This window comes from Myotis daubentonii, chromosome 12 (genome assembly GCF_963259705.1).
Source record: "Myotis daubentonii chromosome 12, mMyoDau2.1, whole genome shotgun sequence".
Classification (NCBI taxonomy): Eukaryota; Metazoa; Chordata; class Mammalia; order Chiroptera; family Vespertilionidae; genus Myotis; species Myotis daubentonii.
The window spans coordinates 13,044,841-13,063,603 of NC_081851.1; the positions used below are offsets into that span (position 1 = coordinate 13,044,841).

Below are 18,763 nucleotides of genomic sequence, written 5' to 3' on the forward strand. Positions count from 1 at the left end.
GACTCCTTAGCCCTGTCTCTCGGGTCCCATCCCCACTTCCTCTCCTGATCAGTTCCCTGTAGGACCCCAGGGCAGTCCTGCCACAGCCCTCAGAGACCTGTCTTGGCTCTGAGCCCCTGGTGGGAGGGAGGGGCCACAGTTCCCAGACTAGCACTGTCCCTTGTTTGCTGCCAGGAGCCCTGCGAAGGCGGCCCTTCTGCTCTCCTCCCTGTCCTGCTCAGCCCGCTGGGGCCTGGCTGCATCATGGGTCCTCCCTAATGTTGGATCGATGGTGCATCTGGGCCATCAGCTAAAAACCACAGGGGACGTGGCCTGACATTGACCTCCCTGGAGCCAGGACAGGCCCATCTTGGACACGTCCAGACAACGTGGCCCTCTGGGAGGTGTCTGAGAAGAAGGGACCAGGGTCAGCCAGGACAGGCGGCTTGGAGTCCCAGGCCCCCGGTGCCAGCTCGGCTCTCCCACCACCCAGTGTCGCCCAGGATGTAGGCTCCCTTCGGTCTGTGTAAACCTTAGTTCCCGAAGTTCACCTCCTTCCCTGTAACTCATAACCTTTCTGTGGACCTTAGAGAGGGTGCGCCCCCCACCCTCACTTGGCACTGACATCCTCAGACTGCATTCCTCTTAGGAAGAGGGCAGCCCTTTGGGGCCTATCGTGGGAACACAAGCGCAGCACAGAGGCTGATGGCAGGCCCCTGGCACCCGCGTGCTCTGGGGACCTGGAGCCTCCACACAGGAGCCCGCGGCCCAAGCCTGGTGCTTTGAGGAAGACAGGAAACCATCTCAGCCCAGTGAGCTCTCAGAGTGGTTCTCAAACTTCCTAATGCCGCGACCCTTTAATACAGCTCCTCATGTTGTGGTGACCCCCAACCATAAAATCATGTTCATTGCTACTTCATAACTGTAGTTCCTCTACTGTTATGAATCGTAATGTAAATATCTGATATGCAGGATGTATTTTCATTGTGCGCGACCCACAGGTTGAGAACCGCTGCCCTAGGGGAAGGGAGGGCCTTCAGGGAAGGACAGGAGTGAGAGTTCCAGTTCCACGGCAAACAGAAGCAGAGAAAGATGGGGATGTCCAGCGGGTGGGGGGTGCTGGGGGGGCATGGGGCAATCACAGCTTCAGACAAGAAGCAGCCATGCCAGATATGCAAAGGTTGGACATAACATTCCTTTCACTGGGACAGATGGGGGGCAGCGGGGAGAAGGATTAACAGTAAGACAGGGAGGGGGGTGAACAAGGCAAGAGGTTGGGGGGCACACACCCCAGGCCCCGTCTGAGAGAGCAGGCCTGGGGTCGGCCCACTGCGGTGCGTTCGGCTCTGCCGCATCCTCACTGTGGGGCTCTGGGCAGATCACTGGACTCCCTGGGCTGGTGTCCTTCTCTGAATGAGGGGGATTGACAGCTGTGCAGGGCCTTCCCCCTCAGGGCCAGCTCCAGAGCAGGCGCTGCCATCAGGGCAGATGCCTGCTTCCTGCTGAGCCCAGACCTGGTGCTAGGAAGTGAGGCAGCGATCAGGAAGGAGAAGAAAGGTGTTCTCACTTGTGAGAAAGACTCAGACACATAGCTCCTTGCAGCGCCTTTTGCTGTTGACCCTGGCTGGGTGGGGCTGCCCCGTCCTCGGGTCCCCATGTTGGGGCAGGGGGCTGGGTGTGCCCACAGGGTGCTGTGAGGGCACGGATATGAGCCCCACTGTGCCTGGCCCTCCCCCTCATGGGGAAGAAGCTCCCTGCCTGATACTTCCTAGGAGTCTGGAGACAGTGCCCAGACCTGTGAGATAAAGGCAGGGCGGCCTCGGCCCAGGAAAAGTAGGCAGAGCTGGCATCAGAGCAGCGATCCTTCCAGGAGTTTGTCAACCTGCCTGTACCAGGCCACCCCCAGCCTGGTGAATGGAGCCGGCTCTCGGTCCTGCTGCTCACTGGGTTGCAGGGTGTCTGAAGGTCCTGCCCCCAGAGGTTCTAGTCAGTGGCCTGAGGTCTCAGGTGTCTAAAAGCTCTGAGAGCCACCTGATCTGGATCGTGGGGCTCCTCTGTTTTAGCTTTAGAGCCATCATCCCAAACCAGCATCAGGGTCAAAAGTCAAATGCAGGCTCTTGGGCCCCAGCCCAGAATGACCATGTCAGAAGCTCTGAGGGTGGGAGGGGCCTGGCGCTCTCAGGAGGGGTCAGCTCTTGTTGTACCTGCCCCCTGCCAGGTGTGAGCTGAGCATGTCACCCTGACAGAAGCTGGCACCCATGCCTGCTGCTTGCTGGCACTGTCAGTTAAGGACACCTGCTCACAGTCACATCGTTAGCAGGGAATGACCCTCTTCCCGTCCCCTGTGGTCATGAGTTTGTTGTCAGTGGGAAGGGACAGCAGCACGGGCCTCGCCTGGGAGTCGCACCTCAGGGCCCACCCTGAGTCTGAATCTGCATCCATCACGGTGTTCAGGTGTCAGGCACAGAGTGTGAGACGTGCGGGTCCAGGCACTTCATGTTCAGGGAGTGGGCACTGGTGGTTCCCACAGAAGAGCTCCGTGTCAGGCCACTGATTGGGCAGTCGTCCAGGCAGGTCGGAGCTGGTCTGGCCTGGGCAGCAGTGGGGTGTCGAGGGGGAGCCACATGGGGAATGAGGACAGGCCTTGGTGGTCAATTTACTTGGAGGGGAGAGGAGGGAGAGAGATAGCAGAGGACCCCTCAGAGCATCTGGATGAATAGGAATGTCACCAACTGGGTGAAGTCCCTATAGGACATCCAGTGGTGGCTGCTGGCCCCAGGAATGTGGCCTGACCCTCAGGACAGTAGTGGACACGGCCTAAGACGGAAGCATTGAGAGTGAGCAGTGGAAAGCTGGGAGGGAAGCTGACCGATGGGTGTCCATGGCCTTTTACTCTACCATGAGCTGGAAGTGTATACCATGGGCTGAGAGGTGATGGTCCAGGGTATGGGGAGCTCACTGCACAACTAGGCCTGACCTGGGCAGCGGCTCAGGGACGCCACCCAGGAGCCAGGCTTCTCCCTTCCTGCTCTGCAGCCTTGGCAGTGGCTGATGTACCTCCCCAGGAAGTGGGCAAGAAGGTTTCCCTTAAGAAAAGGCCTGATAAAGTGTTCCGTGGGGCTGACAGGTTTCGGGTTTGCTTTAAAACACAGTTCACTCCCTGAAACGGACTTTTGCATGGGCTGGGTCTTTGGCTCCGCAGACTGAAGACTGGCAAGTCCAGATGGAAAGAGAAAAGCAGACCAGCCGGGATCTGGCGGCTCTCTGTGAGGAGCTGGTGGAGGAGAGAGAACAGCTGCTCCGTGACATCGAGACCCTGAAGGCTGAGGAAGCCCAGGAGGTAGGCCCTCCAGCGCCATGCCTCCCCTGGCGCCCCTGCCTGCAAGAGGGAGAGTCCAGGACCATAGGCTGTCCTGGGAGTCCAGCAGTGATTCCCGGGTTACCAGTCTCTTCCCTCAGCTGCAGCTCACACCAGCAATTCCAACCACAGCAGGGGCGCGGGGACAGATATTGCTTCCCAGGGACACTGGCAATCTTTTTGTTTTTTCAATCTATTTTTTATTTATTTCAGAGGGGAAGGGAGAAGGAGAGAGGGATAAAAACATCAATGATGAGAGAGAATCATTGATCGGCTGCCTCCTGCATGCCACCTACTGGGATTGAACCAGCAACCTGAACATGTGCCCTGACCGGTAATCGAACCGTGACCTCCTGGTTCATAGGTTGATGCTCAAGCATTGACCCACACTGGCTGGAGATCACTGGCCATCTTGTTCATGATTGTCATGACTTGGGGGAGGAGAGGGGAGGTGCTCCTGGCTGTGCTCCAGGCTGTGGTGGGAGAGGCCAGAATGCTGCTAAATTGCTAAATGTCCTGCAGCTCATGGGACAGCCCGTAGGACAAAGATCCCCCTTCCAATGTCCAGCTTCACACTCAGAGCCTTGGATAACCTCCAGGGTTGACCTGCCTCACCCCACAGGAAGTCCTAGGGTAGGCAGCCCAGTGCTGGGGCAGCGGCTCAGGGACGCCACCCAGAAACCAGGCTTTTCTCTTCCTGCTCTGCCAGTCTTGGCAGTGGCTGTTGTACCTCACCAAGAAGTGGGCAGGAAGAATGTGGAGTGTGAAGAGACAGAGGGAAGGCCTCCCGGGATCCTCTGTGGACATCTCATTGGCCACACCTGACACATGACTAACCCTAGCTGCAAGGGAGGCTGGGTATCAGGTACTTGAGTTCTTCAGCCTCTCTAGTATTGCAGAAAAGGGGCTTGGGGAGGTGCTGTGTAGACTTAAGAGGCATGCATCTACCCTCCCCCAATATGGCTTCCAGTCTAGGAGGTGGAACGACAGGTGACTTGAGACGTGTGCTATTGAGGGAATATACGTGGGTCCAGGGAGAGTCTTATTAGGTGGAGGACATTTAGAATCATGGTGCAGGGCTTCCCTGAGGAGCTGTCAATCACACTGAGCCCTGGAGGATGAGAAGGAGCCAGTGATGCTGGAGGCCGCGGGTGGAGGCAGGTGAGCATTCACAGCAGAGGGAAGATCATGTGCAATGTCTGCAGGGGAGAGTGGCGTGAGGGGCGGCCACAGAGGTGGGCGGTCAGCTCTCGAGCCACTGTGAACCAGGGTAAAAAGCACCAAGGAAATCACTTTCATTGTTTAAAAGAAGATGTGGTTTTTGTTTCTAAGTCATTTGGCTTCTCTGAAAGTGTTTAGACTGGAACTGTCTGGGTGGGGATCTCCGTGCCTTCACCTTCTGTCCACATCAGGCCTTTGGGAAACGTTAGGACGTCCTTTGGGTCCATGATGAAATGGGCATTTCAGGCCTACACTTTAGGTCTCCAATTTGGACCGAAATCACGCCTGTGTCATTTCCATTGTGTTTTCCTGCAGTTCAAGGATCTTAAACAACTGGTGCGTTCACTGCGGGATAGTTCACAGACCAGCAGCAAGGCCCGCATGAAGGGCCAGAAGACTGAGAAAAAAGTGCTCCTCCAGACGGTGACGGACACCAAAAGGAAAGTGACCATGATGGAGTGGGAGCGGCGGCAGCTGTGCCGGGACCTGGAGCAGGTGAAGGCGCAGGCGGCGCAGGCACAGGAGCTGGAGCACAGGAAGGTGCGGGTGAAGGAGCACGTGGTGCGGACACAGAAGCTGGAGCAGGAGCTGCATCGCCTGCAGGAGGAGATCGAGAAGCTGGCCATGGAGGTCAGCGCCCTGACGACAGCCCCCGAGAGGGTCCACGCCCTCGAGCGGGAGAGCCCGGAACTGTTGCTGGAGAACCAGAGGCTGCAGACGTCTCTGGACACCCTGCAGCCCGAGGGCCTGGAGCAGGACAAGCAGCTGGACACCAGGGTAATTCTTGCCTCAGAATGAGTTAGGACGGATTCCTCCCCGGTCAACTTTCTGGTGGCTTGAATTCGATTGGATGGGTGTTGTGTAAATATTGGAGAAATGGGTTGGTAGTGCTGTTCAGGTTCTCTATGTCCTCACTGATTTTCCATGCACTTTTCAAAGTGATCAGAGAGGGTACCCAAGGAGCTTATCCAGAGAAAGGGCACAAATTGCCAAGAAAGGTCACATGTGCAGAGAGGGGCCCAGGACTAAGCTTAGGCCCATGGGGCAGTCCGTTTCTGCCCTGGGCCTTCCCAGAGCAGCTCCTTGAGTGCAGGGAGAACTGTCCTCAGCACGGCTGGGTGCTGCCTCTCCTGAGGGTCCTGCTATTTTGGTGTCGACACTTGACCTGCTCACTCCGTGTGGGGATGTGGGGATCCGGAGTCTGTGGTCCCCCTGGGCCTGCACCTGGTGAGGCATCATCCCCTTCTCCCTCCCAGCAGGTGGAAAATTCCACTCTGAGCTCCCAGAGCGCCTCGCTCACTGCGCTCACAGAGCAGAACACGCAGCTCCAGCACCAGCAGCTGGCGGCAGCCCACAAGGCCCTGCAGCAGGAACACGCGTGCCTGGGCGCGCTCCACGAGCGCCTGGCTAGGGAGCACGAGGCCCTTCTGGACAAGTACCGCCGCCAGAAGACACTGCTGAGTCGGACCCTGAAGCTGGAGAGCAAGGCTTTCAGTGACAGGTGGGTGCCTGAGGCTGGGGGTGAGGGACAGGCTCCCCGGGCTCCTGTCCCCCCTTCACTCTGGCCCCTCATGTTTCCTCTGGTCCCGCTGCTTCACAGTGAAGAGAAGTAAATCCACCTTCACCCTCAGCGATGTGGAGTTGGTGTGGCTGGAGACTGAGGGGCAGGAGGGTCCCCCAGGGGAGAAGGGTGTGCCCACTAATCCCGGTTCAGGGAAACCAGGTGTCAGCATTGGGGTCCCAGCTCCTGGGGGATTCCTACCCCCTCTTCCTTTCCTCTCCAAACCAAGGACCAGGAGGAGAAGTCACCACAGCTGCCAATTTTCAGGGGCGTGCCTTATCTAGCTCCCAGGCCTTTTCCCTGTCCAAGTCTCAAAGTCTGCACTTCTGATTTTCTTTTTTTACTTTTAATTTTGGAAAGTTTTGAATATATGGACGTGTACAGACTAGTATAGTGATAACCCCGTGTTCCCCGCACCTGCAGCAGCATTACCAATACTCTGCCATTCTCATGTCATCTTTACCTCTGACTCTCCATATACCTTTTTAAGGTAAAATTGATGTACCTTAAATGCATAAATCTTAACTTTGCACTTTTTCAAAATCAGGGCTTTGTGTGCATGTTGTCAGCCAACTTCGTCTGAGCTCCTGCCAGGCAGATCCCTGATTGCAATGACCCCAGCAGGTGCACTGGGAACCAGAGCCTAGGGGAAGTGAGATGTACAGAGGACTCCAATGTGGTGGGGGAGAGAGGGAGAGATGCGCTAAAGAGAGGCTCTCCCACACTTGGAGCAGCCCAGGAGGGAGCTGTCCACTTCCTGTGCTTGTGAGTTGTCCCTGCTGAGTTCTTCCCAGGCCTCTGCCTCAGCAAGATGCTAGGCAAAGGCTGGGGCTCCCTGGGAGCAGCTGAGGTGCAGGGATTTGGCATCACAGGGACCAGGAGGGCACTGAGCCTGCAGAGCCTGCAGAGGGCGCCTGCTGCTGCATGAACTTGGGGGAGATGACATACATTTACACACTCACCCAGTGCTTCCTGTGGACTCTCCCCAGAGCCTTCCACCCCTTTCTCCACCCAGATGCCCATCCTTCGGGGGTGCCGAGATGTCTGCTCCTATCAGACTCTCGTTTCTTCCAGCCAGAATGAGCATCTTCTGCCTCTTGGCATCTCCATCTCTGCCTCCTCCGCACCCATCCTGTGTTCATGAGATGCTTAGTGAGCACCCACTGGGCGCCTGGTGCTGTCTAACATGGTTTGAATGCACCCAGCTGACTACTGATGGGAGCCTCCTGTGGTGCCCACCCCTCACCAGGTGCTGCGGGCCCTACCCTCAATGATAACCGTGTGGATATATTCTTATGGCTGTTAACATGGGAAGGTTTGTACAGGTGGCATTTGACTGGTCTGAGGGAGGAGTTCATTGCTCTGCCTATGACTCCTTGCTTGGTGGACCTACTGTGTGATTCAGTGGTTTTTGCTGGTTGGACAGATAGCTGGAGGCCCTTGGTGTGACTGCAGCAGGGCTGCAGGTTAGAGGTGGAGGTGCCTGGAACACAGGCCGGGGGCTCTGTATTCATTTCACCTGACACTTGACTGAGACACTCGCTCCTTCCTTCCCCTGGTGCACATGCACTGGGTGTCAAGCCTCGTACCCGGGATTCAGTGGGGAGAAGCACTCGCAGTTTCTGCCCTGCAGGAGGGTGGTTACTGATGGTTGCGATATGCTTGATCCTGTGCTTTTCCAAGACACAACAGGGAAGCAGGAGGTGGGGACCCTAATGGTCCATAGCCCTGTTTGTCAAACCTGGATGAGAAAGATCGCCGCCCTGAAAGCCCAGCAGAGCCATCACCCCCACCTTCCATTTCCCATGTCTGGGCAGCCTCCACTTGTGGCTAAAGGCCACAGGAAGGAATGTTTGTCTTCCAACAGCCGACCAAGCAGGTGTGTGTGTGTCTGAGTCCGCACAAGTCTTGGCTCCAGGCAGATGGTACAAGTACAGCTGATATGGGGTGGGCTTGGATGGAGGGCTGCAGGCAGGGGCTGAAACCCTGGAACTTGGGTGGACTCTGTCAGCCTGTCTCTGGGTGTGGACACCTCAGGAAGGGGGTCTGGAAAGGGTTTTGCCTGCCTGGGGAAGATTGAAAGGTGATGACTCAGTCTCCACCTTGGACCTGGGGAGGCCCCTGAGTCTCCTGAACAGGGAAGGTTCCTGCAGGAGGAGGAACAGCCTGGGGCTGGTCAGGGGCTCCCTCTTGTGCTCTGCTGCCCTCCGGAGAGGCTGTGTGGGACCCTCTGCAGACTGAGACAGGAAGGAAATAAAAGCCCGAGCTGAGGGGGAGGCTGTGGGAGAGCAAGGGCAAGGGCTGGACTGGGGGTGCCTTGAGGAGCCATGAGGGTGTGCAGTTGCCCATGATGGCTGCTTGGGCCCCACCAGGCAAGACTCTGGCCCCCAAGCTGCCTGGATCAGAGCAAGAAGAGTCGTGTTCCTGAGCTCGGGCGGAGGGCTCACCCAGGGCCCATTGAGGGGGATCAGCTGTTATGGGCGGTGGAATTCTGCTGTGTTTGCAGTGGTTTCTTTGAGAAGGGCGTGGAGTTCATAAAACAGTGGTTTTGTTCCCAGTGGGATGAAGGAGGGAGGCTGCTTTGACAGGGACTGGAAGGGTCCATGGAGACACGTCGGGTGGGAGGAGGGAGGACTTGCCTCCTGGGCTGGAGGAGACCCCCGGAGGTGGCCCAGTGACTGTCCCCTCTCTCTGTCCAGCCCTGTACCATGCGGATCCCCCTCTCCCTCAGCTCTGCAGAGAGAAGCCGCTCACCCAGGCTTTGAGGTCTCCCTGGGTTTCCATTCCTAGCGGGTGTGTTTCCCTTCAACAGATACAAGGACCAGCTCCAACATAAGGCGGCGCTGGAGCAGCTGGGGACGCTCTTGACCACCGAGCGGGAGGCTCTGCAGCAGGAGCAGATGACGAGTGCCATGGCCGCCGAGGAGAACCAGAGGCTGCAGCGAGAGCTGGACAGGTAACCACCAGTCCCCCTGCAGCGCCTCTGCCAGGATGTCATTCAGACCCACTCACTCAGCACCCGCTGAGCTGAGCTCAAGTGAGACCCCTGGTGATGGTGCATTTTTACCAACCCTGCCCTGGAAGCAGCTGGTGGGAACAAGGTAAAGGGGCCTCCAGCTGGTGGCTGGAAGGAAGGACTCAGCAGCTGGGATGGGGCATTGTCTCGGTTTGGACAGTCTCCCCTCCCACAGTTATGATGCTGATGACTGTCGGGCAGGGGTACCTGCATCCTCTCACACCAGCGATCCCATGAGGGAGGGGGCGTGGTCCTCAGCATTCACGCATTCCCATTTGTGAATTCACATCCTGGCTGAAATGCACTGGTGACCCCCAAATCAGTGCCCGTGGCCTGTCATGGACGTGCCCAGAGTGGGAGATACTGGAGTTGCCTGATGTGCACATTTGCAGCTGAGGTTGAACAAGGCCTTTGACCCCAGACTTGTTTCAGCTCTCACCTACCAGCGTCCTCTTCATGGGCCACTGAGTGCCATGGTGTTCTATTTTGTGTGCTTTGGAGGCGATTTCGCTGTTTGAAATGGCCCCCAAATGGAGTGCTGAAGTGCTGTCTAGTGTTCCCAAGTGCAAGGCTGCGCTGGGCCTCACGGGGAATATTCGAGTGGCACACAAGGGTCATCCGGGCCCAGGTATGGTGCTGTTGGCTCTGAGTGTATTACACGAGGCGTCTTTATGTCTTGATGAGCTGACAAAACGTGACCAGAGACTCCCAGGAACCGGTGGGAATAGTTTCAGTACTCACTAATTCAGGGTTCACGTGGTTGGGCAGAACATTATACTGTGAATCACAAGAATTGACTGAGCTATTGTTATCCTTTAAAAAATCCACAGCAACAGAGGAGGAAACAGGCTCAGGGAGATTAAACAACTTGTTCAAGGTCAATGCTCCTAGTTAGTGACACAGGCAGGATTCGAATCCAAGTCTTGCCTCAACCCAGAGGCGTGACCATATGAACCCTTCCTTCCTACAGCCCTGAGTAAACTCAGCTGCCTGCAGTGGCCGGGCAGGTCCAGCAGGTGGGGAAGGAGAGTCAGCAATAGACCAGGCCCTGGTGGAGAATACAGCCCAGCTATAGAGGCTGTCAGCTGGGAGGCAGGCGGGGCTGCCAGGTCTTCCTTCTGTATGTTTGTTGTTGTTTTTTTGTTTTTGTTTTTGTTTGTTTTTTTGTTGTTTTTTTTCCCTGAGAAGAAGATATCTGAATGTTGATGGGTACCTTAAAAGATATCTGAATGTTGATGGGTACCTTAAAAGTTTGGAATGCTGATACAGTAATTATTTTTTTGTTTTGTTTGTGTTTTTTATTAAATCTGCTTTTTTGGGCAGGACAGAGGAATGGGAGGACCTGGAGACATATTTGAGGCCAGGGACCCTTAAACCTAACCCGCGAGTATTCACAGGACCACAATGGCGAATCTTTTTATCTTGTTCTGTTTCTTTTTTATGTTATTTTATTTTTTTTAGTTGTCTTTATTGGAGAGACATCAATTAATAAAATCATACACACTTTAAAATGAAATAAAATAGAATAAAATAAATAAATGTTAAAAAAAATTAAAAAGCTGTGTGAGCCAAACTTCGCACACCTGTGTTCACATTGAGTCCATGAGCCTCTGGTCATATGATCTTTTTTGGTATAATCTACCCCAAGGAATCCCAGGTAATGATGATGATGATGATGATGATGATGATGATTTAAGTGGATATAGGTAACACTCCAGAATCTTCTATTTTATTTATCTCAGTAGTTAAAATTAGAAAGGGGCTTGGAATTGGGGAGAAGAGCTGGATATAGACATAGAGTCTTAGAGCAGTAATGTTCTGATTCAGTGTTTAAATGTTTGAATCAAAGAACCCTTTTTCCAAGTAGGCAGATGTGCCAAAGCCTCAGATAGAAAGGACTTTAACAGGGATGCTCTGTTGCCGTGGTGTCCGAGCCTGCCTGTTGTTCTACCCCAGCTGGCAGTGGGGTACCTGGGGTAGCCTCCTCGAACCCCAATGAACAGAGTTTGAAAACCGCTGATTTTGTTCAACCCTTCATTAACACATGAAAAAAACTGAGGCCCAGAGAGGTTGCAGTTTTGATTAAGGTTGCACAACTGGGACAGTGCCTGGGAGTGCGCCTCAGCCCTTGGCCTTGTGTCTCTCTACCCCTAGGGCCAATTCCCTGCACCAGCAGCTGAAAGGGGAGCAGGAGGAGCTGCAGACCCACACTAAGAAGCTGCAGACCTCCCTGAACGACACCCAGCTGCAGGTGAACTGCTGGCAGGCCCAGTGCAACTGCCTGAGGAAGGAGCAGGAAGAGCTGCTCACAGACAACAAGGAGCTGCAAACCTCCCTTCATGAAAGGCAGCTGGAGGTAAACCACTGGCAGGCCCGGTACGAGAGGCTCAAGGGGGAGCAAGAGGAGATGCACACACTCACCAAGGAGCTGCAGACCCACGCCAGTGAGCTGCAAACCTCCCTTCATGAAAGGCAGCTGGAGGTAAACCACTGGCAGGCCCAGTACGATGGGCTGAAGGGGGAGCAAGAGGAGATGCACACACTCACCAAGGAGCTGCAGACCCACACCAGTGAACTGCAAACCTCCCTTCATGAAAGGGAGCTGGAGGTGAACCACTGGCAGGCCCAGTGTGAGGGGCTGAAGGCGGAGCTAGAGGAGCTGTACGCTCTCAACAAGGAGCTGCAGGCCGACGCCAATGAGCTGCTCACAGAATACAAGGAGCTGCTCACAGACAACAAGGAGCTGCAACTGTCCCTGAATGACACGCAGCGGGAAGTGAACATCTGGCAGGCCCGGTACGAGGAGCTGAAGGGGCAGCAGGAGGAGCTGTACGCTCTCAACAAGGAGCTGCAGGCCGATGCCAATGAGCTGCTCACAGAATACAAGGAGCTGCTCACAGACAACAAAGAGCTGCAACTGTCCCTCAATGACACGCAGCGGGAAGTGAACATCTGGCAGGCCCGGTACGAGGAGCTGAAGGGGCAGCAGGAGGAGCTGTACGCTCTCAACAAGGAGCTGCAGGCCGATGCCAATGAGCTGCTCACAGAATACAAGGAGCTGCTCACAGACAACAAGGAGCTGCAACTGTCCCTGAATGACACGCAGCGGGAAGTGAACAGCTGGCAGGCCCGGTACGAGGAGCTGAAGGGGCAGCAGGAGGAGCTGCAGACTCACAGCAAGAAGCTGCAAACCTCCCTGGACAACACGCAGCTGGAGGTGAACCACTGGCAGGCCCAGTACGAGGGGCTGAAGGCAGAGCAAGAGTCGCTGTACGCCCTCAACAAGGAGCTGTACACCCTCACCAAGGAGCTGTATGCCCTCACCAAGGAGCTGCTCAAAGACAACAAGGAGCTGCAACTGTCCCTGAATGACACGCAGCAGGAAGTGAACAGCTGGCAGGGCCGGTATGAGGAGCTGAAGGGGGAGCAGGACCAGCTGCTCACAGACAACAAGAAGCTGCGAACCTCCCTGAACGACACGCAGCTGCAGGTGAACTGCTGGCAGAACCAGTGCAACTGGCTGAGGGAGGAGCTCCAGAGCACGGACAGCTCACTGACCGAGCTGGACAACCGCTTCCAGGTGAGGCCTGGGGCTGGAGGGCCTCAGGACCCTGGGTGGGCCTGTTCCCTGGGCTGACGCCTTGGGCTCAGCCAGGTGGGAATGGGTCCTCATTGGCATCTCTGCTCAAAGGGTGTGTGTGAATGTCACTCAGAGGCAGAGAGGAAGCCAGAGGCAGTTGACTGGGACGAACACCATGACTGGCAGGGGTGTGCTACAGAACACCTTTCCCCTGATTTTTGCTTTTTGTCGGGGAGGTGCATGGAAGCATCCAAGTACCGTTTCATCTCCATCCTCTCGACTGAGCACTCTGCTCTCTGTGTCATCTCATTTAATTCTCACAATGATCTTGTGAGCTGGGGTTCCCATCCTTGTCCCTCTGAAGTAGTGGGTTGGAACCCCGTTTGTCTGAAGCCAAAGCTTGGGACTTTCCTGCTACACCAACCACGATGATGTTCTAGAGCAGGAGCTGGCCAGCCTCAGCCCAAATTTCAGGTCCAGCTTCACGCCTCTTTGTGTACAGACAACTTTCTAGTAGCCATATTCAAAAAGTAAGAGGAATCAGGTGGGATTAATGTAGGGGTCTGTTTTATTTAACCCTTATATCTAAAATATCACATGTAACCCCAAAAGCTTATTAATGAGATTTTTTAAAATAATATGATTTTTTATTGATTTTTTGAGAGAAACATCCATCAGCTGCCTACTGCATGCCCTCTACTGGGGAGTGGAGCCAGTAACCCAGGCATGTGCTTTGATCAGTGTGGGGCGCAGCTACAGTGTTTGGACAGGTTCAAGCCTTGGACTGATGAAAGGGCACAGTCCTCTCATTGCGACGTGCAAGGCCCAGCTTGGAGGGCAGAGCCTTCCCAGCACAATTATAGCCAACAGCTACAGTGGTAAGCTTGAACCTGTGGTCCGAACACGTGGCCCCACATGCCTGAGTGATAGAGTTCATGTGCATGTAGTTGAGTAGGACTGAAACCCACGAGAATGTTGTCAACATCTTGATCACGCCCTTCCTTTGCCTCGTGGCATCTGCTATAAAATAAAGACACGGCTTGTGGACGCTGGCGCTGTCTCTATGTCAGAGGAGCAGCATCCCACTGAGACCCAGCTTTCATTCTCTTGCTGTCTTTTCTTAATCCTTCATTGACCCCTCTCAGGGTCACTGAACCAGGCTGAGCAGGCCTGGCACATAAGGCAGCCTGGGGCTGAGTATGCCATGGCCGTGCCGGCTCACCACAAATCAGAAATTACACTGGTGATTTCTTAGTGAATGGGACACTCAACCTACTGAGAAACACACACACCGGGCAGCTTATTAATGAGATACTTTACATTATTTTTAATTGTTATTAAGTCCTCAGAACCTATTATATATTTTGCACTTATGGCTCAGCTCAGACTGGCTGCGTTTTCAGTGCTCAGCAGCCACACGTGGCCAGTGGCTGCCTGATTGGACGGTGCAGCGGCAGAAGGCTTGGCCATCCCCATGGCATTGGCCGTATTGGTCATGCCAGCTGACGTAGATCATACCAAAATGACCACCTTTGTGCACGTGGCCTTTTTCTCCTTTTGGATGTCGATTCCCAGCAGTGGAATCACGGGAGCGTATGGTGTTTGAGACATTGTCCATCTGTGTTTTAGCTGGTCTCCCGCCTCAAGGGCAACTTGGAGGGAGAAAAACGTGACCTGCAGAACCAAATCCAAAGGCTGAAAGAGCAGAACCAGAGGCTTCTCCAGGAGGACGTGGAGGACAAGGACCAGCTCCACGAGGAGCAGCAGCAGTACGTGTGAGGGGTGTGGGCTGACGGACGCCCGTCAACAGAGGGGCCGTGGCTTCCAGCTCCACGACTAGACCGCACCATTCTGGGCAGCAGAGAACCCCTGGGTGCACTGGTGTCCCAGGCAAGGGGACGGACCATCCTACCAGCACATCCTTCTCTCGTTTTCCCGGGAATGGTTCTAGATTTCTGCACATAGGGGTGGTTGGCTTTGTTGGCTTTTCAGAGACACTGCCCCCTGACAGATGCTTCTTAATCTTCTTTTGGGATCAAGTTCACTTTGAAAAATACAACAGTGATAAAGAGAGGCTCCTAGGGAAGGACTTCAGATCACAGGCTGAGCCCTTTCTGCGTCGGTTTTTCCCTTAATGGGCTGCAGAGTGGGTTGTTGGTGCGCAGTGGCTGTCCTCCCTCTGCGGACATTGTGTTTGCCAACAGGCCTGGCCCTGCAAAGTGCACAGAACCAGTTACCTGGTCTCCATGAACCAGTAGGAGTGATGGGATGTGAGCAGAGCTATGTGCACACAGACGTTGAGGAGCTCCATGGAGGTAGAAGGAAGCATAGTGGTAGGAGTTGGGGTTCTGCTGCTGACATGGATGGGAAGAAGGCTGGCCAGTGTGTGTGTGTGGGGGGATAGGGGCAAGAAGGTGGGGCAAGAAGGAAGGCTGGGGGAGGCAGTGCTCAGCTGTGGAAGGCTTCCATGCCTGGCTAATGAGTCGGATTCACTGGGAAGTGGGTGATTAAGGGATGCTGGTGTGCAGGGCCTAGGAAGCTGCCAGAAATGAGGGCAGGAGGAAGAGCCTTGGTGCTGGAAACCTTGTGGTTTGGAAGTCAAGTCATCTGAGATGCATCTTGTGGGTCCAGGGTGGTCTTCACCCCTTGGGGCTGTGCTGCTGGGACTGTCCTTCCTTGTGATCGGGAATGGCTGGCCAGTGTGGGACAGAGGGACATGGCCACAGTGGCCACTGAGGCACTGTCCCAGCTCCCCAGGGTGACGATTCTGCTCACTGTTCTCCCAGATTCATCTGCTCATCTACAGGGGGCTCAACACCTACCAAGGATGGTTGACATGGAAAACCTCACTGTACTTTTGGGGTAGAAGTGAGAGATTGTAGCCTGAAGAGGGCTCTCTCTAATGCAGCTGGTAAAAATTACCAGCAGAGCTTGGGCAGGTGCAAACTAGAAGAGTAGGGACCTGGTACCCTGGGGGATGATCTGGTGATGGGTTTGCATTAGAAAGTGTCTGTAGGAGGTCAGAGAGTGGGCAGGCTTCCTGAGCCTGCTCCAAGCGGACTCTTCCCCAGCCCTGGGATAGCTGGACCATGAGTTTGTGGGGCTAGGGGACGGCTGTGGGAACAGAATAACACAGACTAGAAGAACAGAGTCCGAAATGAGGGCGCTGGGAGCAGAGCAGGTTCGTGGCCAGGGACCCAGTGGTTTGCAAGTGATCACTTCTCGCGGGTGCTCACTTTGCGGTGAACTCGCGGGAAAGCCCTTGGATTAGGGGGCCTGGGCACCTTCTTGACTGAAGGAGCCTGAGCAGCTGCCTGGATGCCGAGGACTCATTTTCAAGCAGGGAAAGCTGGGGTCTGAGATGTCAAGGCCACATGGGTGAGGAGAGGCAGGAACTGGACAGGCGCCGGCCGCCCAGTGGGGGGCGCTGTATAGCGAGCACTGCGTGCATGGCTCCTGGACCAGTGATGGCGTACCTTTAGAGCTCGGCGTGTCAGCATTTTGAAAAACCCTAACTTTACTCTGGTGCTGTGTCACATGTAGAAATTTTTTTTAATTAAATCTTTATTGTTCAGATTATTACATTTGTTCCTCTTTTCCCTCCCCCATAACTCCCCTCCTCCCAGTTCCCACCCCACCCTCCGCCCTCACTCCCCACCCACTGTCCTCATCCATAGGTGCAGGATTTTTGTCCAGTCTCTTCCCGCATCTCCCACACCACTTTCCCCCCCAAGAATAGTCAGTCCATTCCCTTTCTATGTCCCTGATTCTATTATAATCAACAGTTCATTCTGTTCATCAGATTATTTATTCACTTGATTCTTAGATTCACTTGTTGATAGATGCATATTTGTTGTTCATAATTTTTATCTTTTCCTTTTTCTTCCTCTTCCTCTTCTTAAAGGATATCTTTCAGCATTTCATATAATCCTGGTTTGGTGCTGATGAACTCCTTTAGCTTTTCCTTATCTGTGAAGCTCTTTATCTGACCTTCAATTCTGAATGATAGCTTTGCTGGATAAAGTAATCTTGGTTGTAGGTTCTTGGTATTCATCACTTTGAATATTTCTTGCCACTCCCTTCTGGACTGCAAAGTTTCTGTTGAGAAATCAGCTGACAGTCGTATGGGTATTCCCTTGTAGGTAACTGAGTTTCTTTCTCTTGCTGTTTTTAAGATTCTCTCTTTATCTTTTGCTCTTGGCATTTTAATTATGATGTGTCTTGGTGTGGTCCTCTTTGGATTCCTTTTGTTTGGGGTTCTCCGCGCTTCTTGGACCTGTAAGTCTATTTCTTTCACCAGGTAGGGGAAGTTTTCTGTCATTATTTCTTCAAATAGGTTTTCAATATCTTGCTCTCTCTCATCTTCTGGAACCCCTATAATTCTGATGTTGGTACGCTTGAAGCTGTCCCAGAGGCTCATTACACTATCCTCGCATTTTTGGATTCTTTTTTCATTTTGCTTTTCCGGTTGGGTGTTTTTTGCTTCCTCTCATTTCAAATCATTGACTTGATTCTTGCGCTCCTCTGGTCTGCTGTCGGGACTCTGTATAATATTCGTTATTTCAGTCCGTGTATGCTTAATTTCTAGTTGGTTCCCCAATATAACATCGAGGGTCTCATTAGTTTTCTTGTAGATCTCATTAAGTTTATCGGCGGCTTCTAAACAGTTCTTGAGAGACCTTAAAAGTGTGGTTCTGAACTCTATATCTTCCATTGACAATTTTGTCCTGTTTCTTTGTCTCCGCATTTTGTTATGCTTCCTTGGTGCACCCCCTAGTGGTCTTTGTTCGCAGTCTTATAGTTAAACATTGATTGTTGTAGCTAATACCAGGGAGAGTTTGACCTCCAGGCCAAGTGGCTATGAGAATCAGCTGTGTCAGCAGTGAGAGAACTTCTGTCCTCTAGGGAGGTGCTAATCTAGCCTTTGCCTGAGGCTATCTGGCAAATGCCTCTGTGCAGGGCTTGGGCAGGGCGGGTCGCACAGGATCAACAGGGTGGGCCGGAGAGAGCAATTATGGGGGCTCTCAGTCCTGTCCCCAGGGGCTCTGCCTCTCTGAGTCCCAGCACCCACTGCAAAGCTGGGAGAGAAAGCTGCACTCGCTCTGACTGAAGCCAGACAGTCCCGCTTCTCCCGTTTGAGTCTGGGTCCCTAAAGACTCGCCTGTATCTGGAGCTCAGAGTCTGCGACTCCCTCCCGATTGAAAACACCAACCGCGCCCTCCACCACCAGCGGGCTCCACGCACTCCGCACCTCAGAATTTGACTTCAGCACTGCGCCTCCTCTGAGTGTCCGTATGCGTTTCTCTTTCCTCCTAGTTGTAGGACTTCCACTCAGCCAGCGTTCCTGTGGTTCTGGGTGATGTCGGTTCCGTCTTTTAGTTTCACTTTTGAAGTAGTTGTTCAAAGCAGCAAACTCCGGCATTAACCTATGCCACCATCTTGGTTCTCCCACATGTAGAAATTTTTTGATATTTACAACCATAGTAAAACAAAGACTTATATTGTTGATATTTATTTCATATATTTGAATGCCATTTAACAAAGAAAAATCAACCAAAAAATGAGTTCGCGTGTCACCTCTGACACGCGTGTCATAGGTTCGCCATCACTGTCCTAGACAGAGAACAGGAAAGCATGCCATGCCCTCTGCTTCAGGAAGGCCAGGCTCCCTCTCCCAGGAGCAGGGGTGCCCTCTGGCAGCCCAAGGTTTAAGAGGTGTCTCTCTGGTCCTTTCTGTGTTTTTAAAGATGTGAACTGACTTCCCACATTTAGGAATTAAGAGATTGTGCTTCAGAGCCGGGGCTTCTGGATCCTTCGGGAAAAGCTGTCAGAAGCTCCGCCACATGGAGAGCGGCGCTTCGTTTGCAGGCCCCGCATTAGGTCCCAGGTGGCACCAAGCGCTCAGCCTCGCCGTAGCCCCCACTGCTCCCTCAGGTCCTCCCAGGCCGCTTTGCTCCTGATCTTATCTGTTTGGCTCCCAAAAGGCTTTGAGTTTGCTTCACTAGAAGTGTTAGCAGAAGCCCAACATTGGAGTGGGCCCTGGTCGGA

The 18,763-nt window shown here is 53.8% G+C and overlaps 1 protein-coding gene across 1 annotated transcript in view; it reads left to right on the top strand.

Annotated features, from left to right (window-relative positions):
- Positions 1-18,763, top strand: part of LOC132213897 (protein Daple-like) — a 75,880-nt gene that overhangs the window by 12,938 nt on the left and 44,179 nt on the right. The window contains exons 10-17 of the mRNA XM_059660778.1: positions 3,182-3,319; positions 4,805-5,098; positions 5,144-5,335; positions 5,818-6,059; positions 8,932-9,075; positions 11,290-11,386; positions 12,626-12,715; positions 14,345-14,490. Coding sequence (XP_059516761.1) covers positions 3,182-3,319; positions 4,805-5,098; positions 5,144-5,335; positions 5,818-6,059; positions 8,932-9,075; positions 11,290-11,386; positions 12,626-12,715; positions 14,345-14,490 — 1,343 coding nt within the window. The remainder of the gene's footprint in view (positions 1-3,181; positions 3,320-4,804; positions 5,099-5,143; positions 5,336-5,817; positions 6,060-8,931; positions 9,076-11,289; positions 11,387-12,625; positions 12,716-14,344; positions 14,491-18,763) is intronic.